The 12,076-nt window shown below is 43.5% G+C and overlaps 1 protein-coding gene across 3 annotated transcripts in view; it reads left to right on the top strand.

Moving 5' to 3' along the window:
* The window catches only part of EVC (EvC ciliary complex subunit 1), a 164,112-nt gene that overhangs the window by 13,501 nt on the left and 138,535 nt on the right, over positions 1-12,076 (top strand). For all 3 annotated transcript variants that reach the window (XM_019526204.1, XM_019526202.1, XM_019526203.1), the window contains exons 2-5: positions 3,886-4,014; positions 8,154-8,237; positions 9,453-9,685; positions 11,805-11,889. In XM_019526204.1, the coding sequence (XP_019381749.1) occupies positions 3,886-4,014; positions 8,154-8,237; positions 9,453-9,685; positions 11,805-11,889 (531 nt within the window). The remainder of the gene's footprint in view (positions 1-3,885; positions 4,015-8,153; positions 8,238-9,452; positions 9,686-11,804; positions 11,890-12,076) is intronic.

The following is a 12,076-nucleotide window of genomic DNA, read 5'->3' as shown; positions in this document are numbered from 1 at the left end:
CAAAAATGCTGATGCAAACCTTTTTTGTTTGGCCCTTTAAAAAAAAAAAAAATAGGCGGGTGTTCCTTCCACAGGGAACTGGCACAGGGCTTAGAGGTACTGCAATACCAGACCAGCACCGGGAGGGTCAGAGCCAACCCTAACACCCTCCCCCCTGGTGCCAGAAATGCTACATTTGGTCTTAGCCAAAAAGGCTGAGATGCTGATGGGACCTTTCGTGTGTGTTGCCCTTAAAAAAAATGGGCAGGTGCTCGCTTGGCAGGGAACTGGCACCAGGCCTGGAGGTGCTGCAGTATGAAGCCAGCACTGGGAAAGCCAGAACCAGCCCTGACACCCTCCCCTTGGTGCCAGGGTAGGTTAGTGCAGCCCATTGGAATAAGATACATCATAGTGCCCACTATGCACAGTCCCCCCTCAGCACTGACTCTTTCAAATCATAGTGAGCTACACTATGTACATTTCAACTGCCTCTTCACTCTCACAGCTGAGCTGTGCCTTCCTTTCCCATTTCCAATTATTCCTGTTATTTTACCAGCCTTAAATGTCTGGCAAACATCACCAAATGGGGCCTTAAACAGTTCTGCCTATACAATTTTGGAGGATCCTAGGACTAATGACAAGTTCCAGTAATGAGTAGGGAGCTAATTAACACATGGGTCCTTTGTGCAGGGGTATCCAGATGGGTGCAACTATAGGTGCAATTAACACGACACGGCTCCAGATCCATTTGAGCCAGAAAAAACTGCTCCCAGGCACAGCTTCTACACGTGCACTCAGGGCAGTAGCAAGTTGAGGGGGCAGAGCAGCCCCGAACTGGCAGGGAGCACTGGAGGTCAACCCCAGGCTCCAGGTGGTGGTGCCTGCTGGCAGAGGGACTGGCTGGGGCACAAGGTTGCTGAGAATTCAGTGCCATGTGGCTAGGCAGCAGAAAGCCCCTGCACCTTAGTACCCTTGTGCCCCAGCCAGCCTCCATCACTGTCTGCATGTGCATTTCAGTGCAGTTACTTACTCTGCTGTAAGGTAGTACTATCCCTGACAATACTATGTTATGGCAGAGCTAAGCAGTTTACTGTGCCCTAATACAGGTGCAGGTGTAGACAGTAATGCTTTACTGAGGAGCTAATTAGTCTACTCCATAAAAAAGTACATGTGTAGATGCACATGCATATATTGAGCAATGCTGATCTGTGGGGTCACTGTGACTTAAAACACTGTTGACTAAGCTGGGACTCAACCCAATTAACTATATGGTAAATCATGAGCCTTTTGCCTTTAGCCAAATACAGGGGCGTGCAAAATATGGCCTGAAGGCCAGATCTGGCCCATTAAAGGATTCTGTCTGGCTTGTAGCAGGTCCCTCAGTCCTACCAGCCCATGGTGTGTGCAGCCTGTCCCACCACCCCCAGGCATGCAGCAGGGCAGGGGCGCAGCTAGAGTCAGTTTTCCAGCAGTCCCGGCAGCTACGGCTCCTGGTTGCCACTGCCTGTGTTGCCATCACCAGACCCGGCCCTGCTACCTGGACACCCCGGCCTGTCCATTCTGCACCCACCACCAAGGACATCAGATGGAGAGGGCGGGCAGGTGGGCAGATTCTCCATAGAGACTAGCTGGGACCTCCGCAGAAAGGGTGTGCTTGGCTGGGAGGATGGGATGGGGCTGCAGGTAAGCAGGAAGTGGTGTCGGAGCAGGACAAGCAGGGGGCAGGAGCAGGATCACAGGCTGGTGACAGTGCGGGGCCAAGGCGTAGGGCAGAGCCGCAATATCTTCCCTGCATGTCTCTGTCCATGGAACTGGCGCTTATCTCAGAGGTGTGAGAGGAGCAGATTATGGCTGGATAGGATCAGTGCTCTGCCTCCTATGCGGGCCAGGGCAGTACCCCCATTCTACAGCAGCTCACCAAGACTCCTTAGGGCCATCCGGCCCAAATAATTGCCCACCCCTGGACTAATAGCATGCATAGTTTGTACTATAACTTGCAGCAGTTTAAAAAATGGTAAAATGCATCAATTCTGGATTAACTAAATTACTACAGGCATATTTACTTCAAAATCAGCATTCTATAAAATACTGATAATACTGTATTTGGAAGATGATATGCAACTGTGAGCACCAAAATTGTGGCGGTAGAAAAATAAAAATCTCAAACAAAAATATTCAGAAGCAGAAAGGATTATATACCATGCAAGTGTGCCAGGAGGACTCACAATATGTATTGTGTGACCCAACAAATACTAAAGTTCCACATAGCTCCATAACGAGCCTAAACTAGGTTAAGCATGATTTCTTAGAGAGCTTGGTAAACCCCCACGTAGGACCCTTAGCCCCACCTAGTAAAATCCACTCCTGAGAAAGGCAAGGAAGGTGAAGTCAAGGCAGGAAAGCTATGGAGTGTCTGTAGTAGCTGCAGAGACCCCTCCTTGCCTTCCTTTGTCCCACGAAAGCCTTTGAACCACAGAGGTGGTCTAGTTTCTATAACAATGTGATTATTTAAATTACTTCCACGCTGTATAAGTCTTTACACTGTATTCATCACCAGAATATAACGCTACCTTCCCAGCAGCACATAAACAGCATGACAAACAGCTGTCACCTGTTGTTTGTTTTCCCATCCTCCTGCACAGGGGAGAGGCAATGCAGCAGAGTGGTTTGTTTTGTCAGGCTTGGTTTGTTTGCTTGTTTTAAATGTAGCAATTGCTAAGGGTTTCTTAGAGAAGGCAAAAAAATGCATCTTGTATATAGAGCAGGAAGTGGCATGAGGTTTATGAAGGACTGTAGGTCCTGGGAAAGTTGGTTCTGCAATCTCAGACCAGCCCCTGACAAGTTTCTTTCCCCTGCTCAGACAGGTGTTACACTTTACTGCCCAAAGGAGAAAAGTTGCCAGCTATAGTCTTCAATCCAGAGCTCAAGTTATTTTAGGCATCCTAGGCATAAGATCAGGTCCTGGAGCCCTGCACCACCCCTACCCAGCCCTGCACACCAGGACCAGGGTCTGGGGCCTCGCATCATCCCTGTCCAGCCCCACACGGTGGAATCAGGCCCCAAGCTGCTCTGCATGCCCAATCTAGCACACAAAGCCGTGGCCTATGGGAAGCCCTGCAGGCTAGATGACCTGGCAGCAGAGGCCGGATCTGGCCTACAAACTGGTGGTTGAAAGCACCCACTCTATAGGATTCTAGCATAGAGATGGAAAGAAAGGCTTAGTGTTCTCACAGAAGCACATACTGCGGAGAAGATGAGGTGCGCAGTTTTATACTAGTGGCATTTCTTCAGTGCTGATATCATCAGCCTGTCTGAGATCAGGCTCTCATTCATGGTACATAGCAATTTTTTTTCATGCCCATTATAGCAGCCCCAATACTTGAGGCACATATGCAATCATCCCATGGACAAACCCATTTTCCATCCCCACACCCAAAGTAGTTTAGTGTCGCCAGAGAGGAGCAAGAAAGTTTCCAAGTCAGTCTCTTTCATTATTCTAGGTACTCAGGGCACTTTTACATGCACTCTGATTAGAGCAGACTCAATTAACCAGATTCTCTAGCATGCTGCAGCATCTTGTGTATTCAGCATCCCACATTTCACAATGGCGGCAGAGGTGCTTTAACTAAAGTGGGGAATACACAAGACACTGCAGGTGTTTTAATTAGGGCACCTCCTGAGAGCTGCTCTAATTAAGATGTCCCTGTGCCCTCCAAAAACCATCAAAATGCTGTATTTTAAATTTCCAATAATTTATTCCAAAATAATTGTTTATAAAAACTATGCAATTTGCCACATATAATTATATCAGTATAAACAGTAAGATACTTCAGGTAAATATAGCAGATTTAAATTATTTCCATTGCTGTTTTTTGTTTTGTTTTTTTCCATATCCTGGAATTTCAGGCAGACGATTCCCAAAGACTTCTGGAAAATTTCCACTCTGATGTCCACAGGCATCTTTATGAAAACGAGCCCTTACCAAGTATGAAGAAAATAGAAGCTCATAAATCAAAGAAGGCAGTGGCACTGGAGGTAAGGTTTTATTCCTTCTCTAGGTGTCTATTTTGTTTGGTATGCACTTTTGGCCCAGTCCAGATCGAGTTCATCAGGCTTGGGTTCAGGACCTTAAAATATTAAAAATAGCTCCCATAAAGATGCTGTAGTAAGAGATTGGAAATAAATTGCAATAAATTGGAGACAAGTGAAAAAGGAGTAAGTGTCAGAATCTTAGCAGTCTGTTGATACCTGGAAATATGACTTTCATTTACATTATCTGGCTGAATGACATAATTTTTTACTCGGGCAACATTTCAATTCAAGTCAACTGGAATCTTTCTCCGAATAGTGGCTGTTGGGAATACAGCCACTCTTCCTGTACTATCATCCTCCTGTACCTTCCAAGAAACATATTCACATTACTTGCAAGTAAATGAATTGGGCTTGGTAAATTTGCATATGAGCATTCACTTCAGTTGAAGGTCAGATATACCCAACCTCAAGCAGTAGAGAGGGATAAGGCAGTGATCTGAACAAAATATGATGTGTGTATGCTAAAAGTGAGTGAGTGTGTGCTATATTAGGAGTGACAATTTTAGGACTCTGTGTGTTACTTAGAATTCTGTTTTATTTGAGGAAGGGAAGGGGAAAGGGAGGGGTGTTCATTGTGTGTATGTATCAGTTTTCAGAGTATGGTTTAGGTGTGGCATCCATTGCTGTTTCTATTTGTCCATTTACCATGTTGGACCAGCAGTCTGTGGTAGCAAAGGGTCATCAACCTAGACACTCTACCATTTAAGTATCACCACACTGAACTATATGCTGGCTTTTATCACTTAAAAGCTTGGGTAAGGGAGTCTGAGGACAGTGACAGTTGGAAGGATGTGAGAGGACCAGAGCCCATCTTTCACCAGTTCAAAGTGAGGGAGCACCAGTAGCTTGATGAGGCAGAAGCCTGCCTTCATCAGCACAGACTCCCTTGGACTCTAGGGGAAGGGGAAGCTAAAGGAAGAAATGTATCCTCACTGGGGTCACCAGACCCCAGTTGTCTTTCCTGTCTAGTGCAGTGGAGCTGGACCCCATGATCCTGCAAGGTCCCTTCCAGCCCCTAACAATCTATGAATCATTCAGGATGTGTGTTGTTTTCTAACTGACCCATATCCTCTTATCCTTTATCTGTCGACTAAAGATTCACGGTGTTCAGAAGCCCTGTGCTAAGCATGTGTGTGAGTATACACACGTGACGCGTGTTGCACGCCCCTGAAAAGTTAGACTGTATCTCCGAGTGGTCAGTGAAACTGGAGTTCTGGGTGAAGGTGCATTTAGGCTGCAGGAAAGCCTGAAATGTCCACACTAAACCTGAAGCAATACATTTGGTCTATGGGTCCAGATCTTGGGACTGGATGCTAGACTATGCACCCAAAATATTTGCCTAGAGACCCCACAGCAGGGGCAAATGTCTGGATTTTATTCAGGCTCTGGAAGACTTCACCAGCCCATTAGAGAGGACCCTAATACAGCAATCTGGTACACGTCCAAACAAAGGAACCGTTACCAAATCTTTGGCAGGACAGTATCTGGAAGATCGGAAATCAGGAAGCTAAACTGAGTATGAATACAGCAAAGAGAAACTCAGTTTAGTGGATGAAGAGAGACAGGGTAACACTAAGCACATCAAAGGACAGCTGTGGGTCCAGTGACTTCTTTTATGGGGAACAGTATCTTCAAGCAAGTGACTGCTGTTGAGACAGGGAGGAGTCAAGTGAGACAAGAGATACTAAGGTACCAGCGTTGTTGGCAAGGAATGAACAGCTCTCAGAGTCCAAAGAACTCCCTCAAAAGGCAACTTTAAACAAGGAAGAAAATAATTCACTCCTAATCAAGACTTCAAAGTGTTTGGCTGTTTATGTTCAGGAGTCAGGCTAAGTCTTCTCTTTCCCTTTTCTTGTGTTTTCTCCCTAATGGGCTGTTTTTCAGGCATTAATGCAGCTCCATGAGGAAGGGAGAGACAGACCAGGATGTATTGCCTAGCAGCTGTTCTGACCATCCTCAGTACAAGGCAGACTGGTGTAGGGCTTCTTCTGTCAATAAAAGGAGCTGGTATATTGCTTACTGTGGTCCAGTAGCGAGGAGCTGGCCCACAGTCACGAAGCCCATAAAATACTTGAGAAGCAATCATATTTTGATATTCTCAGTTCACTGCCTTTCATTTAAAACAGAATTGTCTGCTACTGATGCAGTAAGAGGAGTCATGAATGCAGTTTACTTATAGACTACTCATTCTACCTATAAAGAATAAATTATCAACATCTGCAGCACGTTAGTTGGATTTAACCAGCACAGACCTTGCTTGCAATCAGTAGTAGTTATAAGAAATACAGCACTTGAAATCTACTATAAAGTCCCGATAGCCAATGAATTCTCATATCTAGGAATAATGACAAACTAAAAAGCATTGGTTAAAGGTTCTTAGTCATGAACCAATATATCAGTAGCAATGATTAGATCCTATTTGGGAGTGTTCCCTTTGCAGACACTTCTTTATTTGCATAAATTTATGCATAACAGCATCCCCATTACATTTCAGAATCTATTCCTCAATCACCACAGTAATTTCTATAGTATGATCATGTTTCAAATATGTGAGATTTTCTCCGGCATGTTTAGCACACTACCTTGTTTTAAAGGGGATTTTCCTTCCCCTTTCTCAAACCAAATCTGTTCCAATTGCCATTGGTAAAAGCAAAAGCTGTTAGTAAAGCACTGATTCACAAACCAGCACAGTTGAAAAATGCTCTTGGATAAGTTATAGAACTTCAGAAATTGAGTATTTCCACTCTGGGCCCTTCTCCATTATAATAATAGCTAGTACCAGGAGTATTGGCATGTAAATCAATAGGACTAAGCATAAGCCAGTGTATCACTGTCTTGCTCTCAGTCTTACACTTATTAGTGAGGCTCAAAATAACCTCTGGATGTCAATGCAATTGACATGAAAAAGGTGCAATAATAAAGAATGATAATGAGTGATCCATTTTGTTTTTCCTCTTCTCATTTTAGTGTTTATTCTTAAGTCCATTAGTGCTTTGATATTTCCTAGAAAAATCCTTGAACTGGAAACCACAATAATTTCAAGGTAACAGATTGTTCTAGTAGTAATGAAAGAAACACAGCAACAGGTAAAATAAACAGCTCCTAAAACATTTTATCTTACTGTTGCTTATAGCTCACCTTCCCAATGAGCGCCTGCAGTCCACCAAAAATACAATGGATTACCCACTGCTTCTGCACATAATGAGGCAGTAAACAGAGAACATAAGCAGATACTTAGCCTAGGTACAGAATACATTGTCTGTATGATGGATTTAGGAACATACATGGGGGGAAAGGGGAGTCCAATTCTTATTTTAATAATTGAAAAATTACCTGCTTTGTTAAATCTGTTGCTTTTTATTTAAATTGAAAATTAGAGTTAGGTGCATCATAGCAATACCTACCCAGCCTATCCTGAGACATTCCATTAGCAATATTTATTACTGAAGTAATTTCAGACTCCAGTAGACAAACTGGATCTTCTTTGTTGGCAGCGAAAAAAAAAGAAAAATAAGTTGTGAAAACTATCTGTTGTCCATTATAACTTGCAAGAATGAAATAATTTTGGCTGTCTATACACATGCTCTGAGGGGAGGAGGGTTATTATAATTAAGAGTGGCTCTCCAGGAATTACTCTAATTAAAACGTGTCACCATCACATGTATTAAGCCCCCATGGGTATAAAAATGGCAGCAGGATGCCATATTTTAACCTCATTCAACAAGGCGTCCCAGTGGCCATTTTAAACGCACAGGGGCTTATACATGTGACCGTGAGGCAATGCTGGAGCGTTCCAATGCGAATGCAGACCACCACGTGTACAGGCAGCCTTCTTGAGCACTAGCAATGTACGTCTAGACTAGCAGTTAGAAAAACGTACCATGGTTTTCTGTCTTCTGTGGATGTCATACTCTGGCATGAATTATGAGAAGACTTCATGCCAGAGTATAAATCCAAGGACAGCCAGTGATCAATTCCTGAGCTGGGCAAACAAAAGGAGGGTGTGGTACTTCTGCTAAACCTCTAACAGCTCTACTGTCCTTATTAAAGCTTACATTAGTTTCTCTTCTCTTTCCAAACAGGGAAGTGAGTCACCTTTGACTAGTAACATCACAGCATTTGCACTAAAGGCAAAAGTCATCTATCCAATCAATCAAAAATTCAGGGTAAGAATTTAGATGGTTTATGAAAAATCAGTGACAGTATCTTTATGCCAAAGATACTTGGCATAAAGTCGGGGAAAAATATTAAGCCTTTTAGGGCAACTTTTTGTTTGCTTATAGCAAATAAATTTAGGCATTATTATATGAGGCATCAGCTACCCTCAACTCCATCCAAATCCCCAGTGATTCACAGCATTTACAAGTCAATGAGAGATTTTTCATTGACTATGATTACGGCCTGGTTTAAATGACAGGCCCAGCTCGCTAATATAGTGGCCCAGTCATGGCATGGGCCACCATTTTTGCACCCAGATCATGGTGTCTCCCCTCCCCTAGATCCTCTTGTTGCTCCAGTTTGCTGATGGCTGCTACAGGCTGGGGAAAGCATTCCTCAGACAGCAGCAAAAGCCTAGTAGCCCAGGGGAGGGGGGAAGGGGTTGCAAGAGGGACAGAGGGATGAGAGAGCTTGGGGATGAGGACAGGAGGGGCTGTTTGCTCCTCTGGGTGGGAAGGGGTTGGAGGTACCTGGGGGCTGCCTTAGCAGATGGCCCTTGCCCCGGGTAGGGGAGGGGCTGTTAACTCCTCAGCATGCGTGTTCTCTCCCCCAACCTCCAGCGCCCCAGTTTTGCCACCCAGAGGAGCAAACATCCCCATCTCTACCCAGTTCCAGAGCTGTTGGCCAAGGCTGCCCCAACCCCTTGCACCCCAGTTTGCTCACCCGGAGGACCAAACAGCCCCTCCCCTCCCAATCTCCAAGCTCTCTTCTCCCGCTATCTCTGTTGCAACCCCTTCCCCAGGGTGCTAAGCTTTTGCTGCTGTCTGGGGAATGCTTTCCCCTGCAGTAGCCATCTTGTTGCAATGAAATGCCATGATATGGCCACTGGCTGGGGGCATTCCACAGCAAATCACATTTTTCATTAAAAATGTCACTTAATTTTGTGATTTTCATGACAGATGCAAAACTGTGAGGGGGGGCTGGCCCTTAATAAGGAAATCAATTCATTAAAGAGAATAAATTAATTATTTATGGTGGATAAAATATTTTCTAGGCAAAAGATGTAAGAAATTTGATCAGAGTAACAGACCACAAGTTCTGTAAAGTTGTGTCAGCTATAGTATTGCACAAAAGGCTAACGCATCAAACGCAAATGTATTAGCTGCTCATCATAATGCTGCGCTGTATTAATTAAACCTGTATATATACTTTTTTAATTCTAGCCACTGGCAGATGGATCATCCAATCCATCTTTGCATGAAAATCCAAAGCAGGCTGTTCTGCCTAATCAAGTAATGGAAGCTTCCACTTCAAGCAGCCTTGGATCCCTCAGTCAAGGAGACAAAGAGGACTGTAGCTCATCTACAACAATACATTCTGCAACTAGTGATGACCGATTTCAGGCTCGAACCTTCCTAAAGGTGACCTGCTTCCCTGAAGTCCTGACTTGTGAGAGGTAAAGGGCAAAAAAAACAAACAACCCTTTTATTCAAGCTTGGTCATTTGCTAACTCATGATATATACTTGCACTTACTTGTTTTCCAAACAACTGCTAAAAGACTGGCACAAATGAAGTCGTGGTTCTTAAATCCATTTGTTAAATGCAGGAACTCTGTATATAAAAATCTAAATTAGGGGCTGCAGTCCCTAGAAAAAAAGTGTTTTTAGAGACCAAGGAGATCGCGTGCTATTGTGACTTGCAAATCGGTTTATGATAGAGTTCTAGGAAACAGCATAGAGGCAACAATAGCCTTCCATAACAGCACTGTGATAAGAGTCCCCTTTTTACCTGTCTCGTGTTAATGCTACAGCATTACATTTGAAAAGGTTGTTAATCACTCATAGTCCAATTCTGCAGGATTCTAAACCCCTTCAGTTTCCACTGGAATCATTAGGGGTGGTTAAGTCCTTCAGTGGATCAGACTCATAAGCCCCATTTTTTTTATTTTTTTTTTTTAACAACCCTAAAATAATCCTTGTTGGAAAAAATTGTGTTTGTTCTTGTTGTATATGTTACTGACTATGCTGATGGAAAGAATGTGCTTGTCTCCATTAGTTTTAAAAACACTGATACAAAGCTATCCATAAAACAACAAAAGGGGACAAGAAACAATATACTGCAAAATCTTAGGCCAAGTGTAGACAAAATGAGGGGTGTGTGCATGACACTTTAAAGTGGGCTAAATGCTTTTGCACTGCTTAATGGTGTTGGTGTTTGCATGCCTCGGCAGCATATTGCGCATTAATTCCAGCCACTATAGGAAATTTGACAGCATAATGCACCTTAAATGATTTGGGGCACAGCAAAGTAAAATTCTCTGAGGAGTTTTAGTTTGCTGCCCCTACATCTGCAGAGCGAAGCACTGGGCTCCATGCAGCTCCTCAGCTCTGCAGAAAGCCCTGCAGGCAGCCTGGCTCCTCCCAAGAAAAGCGGCAAGCCTGATCTTCCCCCTCCCTCCCGCTGGAGCTTGTCTACCTGAGCTGTGCAGGGGCCTGGTGCTTCCCTCCACGGATGCAGTGCCCCCAGGACCACCTGAGCCAGGCACCTGTGGGCAGGTGCCATGGGGACAGGCGCCACTGCCGCAGAGGAAAGCACCAGTCCCCTCCCCCACACAGCCCAGGGACCGCCCCACCTGCTGGCAGCTCACCCTCCCCTCCCCACCACCGGAGAGGCACAGCAGGGTGTGTGCATGGCACAGGGGGTTTAAGTCAGCCCTATCTTGAAGCAGTGCTTGTAAAAACGCACTGCTTCAATTTAGGGCCCCCTTTACCACTACACAGTCCTTTAATTGCTCCTATTTTCATCACACAGCACCACCCAGACTTTTAAACCTGGGATACAAGAACTCATCTACATATTGAAGAACATTCTCCAATGGCCTTTTTATTTAGGATTTGATCCAGCCATATTTATTGAGCAATATCTTATTCCATGGATAGTTAGTTCCATTGAAACTAAACAGTGTGTCCTTAATAATAATAAATACTTAGTGGCAGGTTCTGCAACCCTTATTCACATTCACTGCCTCACTCAATAACCAAAGAGGCTCTTAGCTGTAATTTTCCTTCTGCCACCGAATTAGCATGTAGTTTGAGGCAGTATATGTACATTTACTTCTGGTTCCTAATTTGCAAAATAGGAAGATGATATGTCACTGTGTTCTCCATAGGTTAAATAATGTTACTGTAGTGCAACTGGTGATGAAAAATACTTAATGAAATGCTAATTGTTGTTGTTTTTTCCTTTTTTTTTTTTTTAAATAGAGCTCTCTGCTTTATTCTAACCGTTTCTCCATATAGCACTCTCTCTCTGCCCTTCTGTGTTGTTTAAGCACACCTTATTTCTCACTGTGCAAAATTTTGGGATACTTTGTATGAAAAACACAATATAAAATAAAATGATGGAACTATTATCCCAAGGAAATTGTTTTTCTGAGAATTTGGCACTTAAAAGAGAGACTATTTTACAAGAGGGTAAGGTAACCATTTTCTGTTTGCTCCATTTTTACAATGGTGCTTTAGTACAGCATAAACAGATTGGTACTAATAATTTTTTAACCTTTATCTTATTACAGTTTTGATGTTAAGCTGTGCCTATATAGCCTTCTTTTGAAAGACCTTCTGTTTCTTGATGTAGAACTAAGAAAGGAAAAATATATGGTAGGTACGAATTTCTTGTTCGTAGCCATTTCATCCAAATTTGAGTAAGATATGGGAATTCTTTTAGAGAGTTTAGAGAATAATTTATATAATTCACTCTTCTGGCTATCAGACTTCATTGAGGAAAACATAGTTAAGAGCACTATATTTTTAATTACACTATATTTTATTTTTCTATGTGTTACAG

The sequence above is a fragment of the Gavialis gangeticus genome, unplaced genomic scaffold, assembly GCF_001723915.1.
Source record: "Gavialis gangeticus isolate Ggan-Ray unplaced genomic scaffold, GavGan_comp1, whole genome shotgun sequence".
Classification (NCBI taxonomy): Eukaryota; Metazoa; Chordata; order Crocodylia; family Gavialidae; genus Gavialis; species Gavialis gangeticus.
This window is presented reverse-complemented; position numbering and strand designations above follow the sequence as displayed.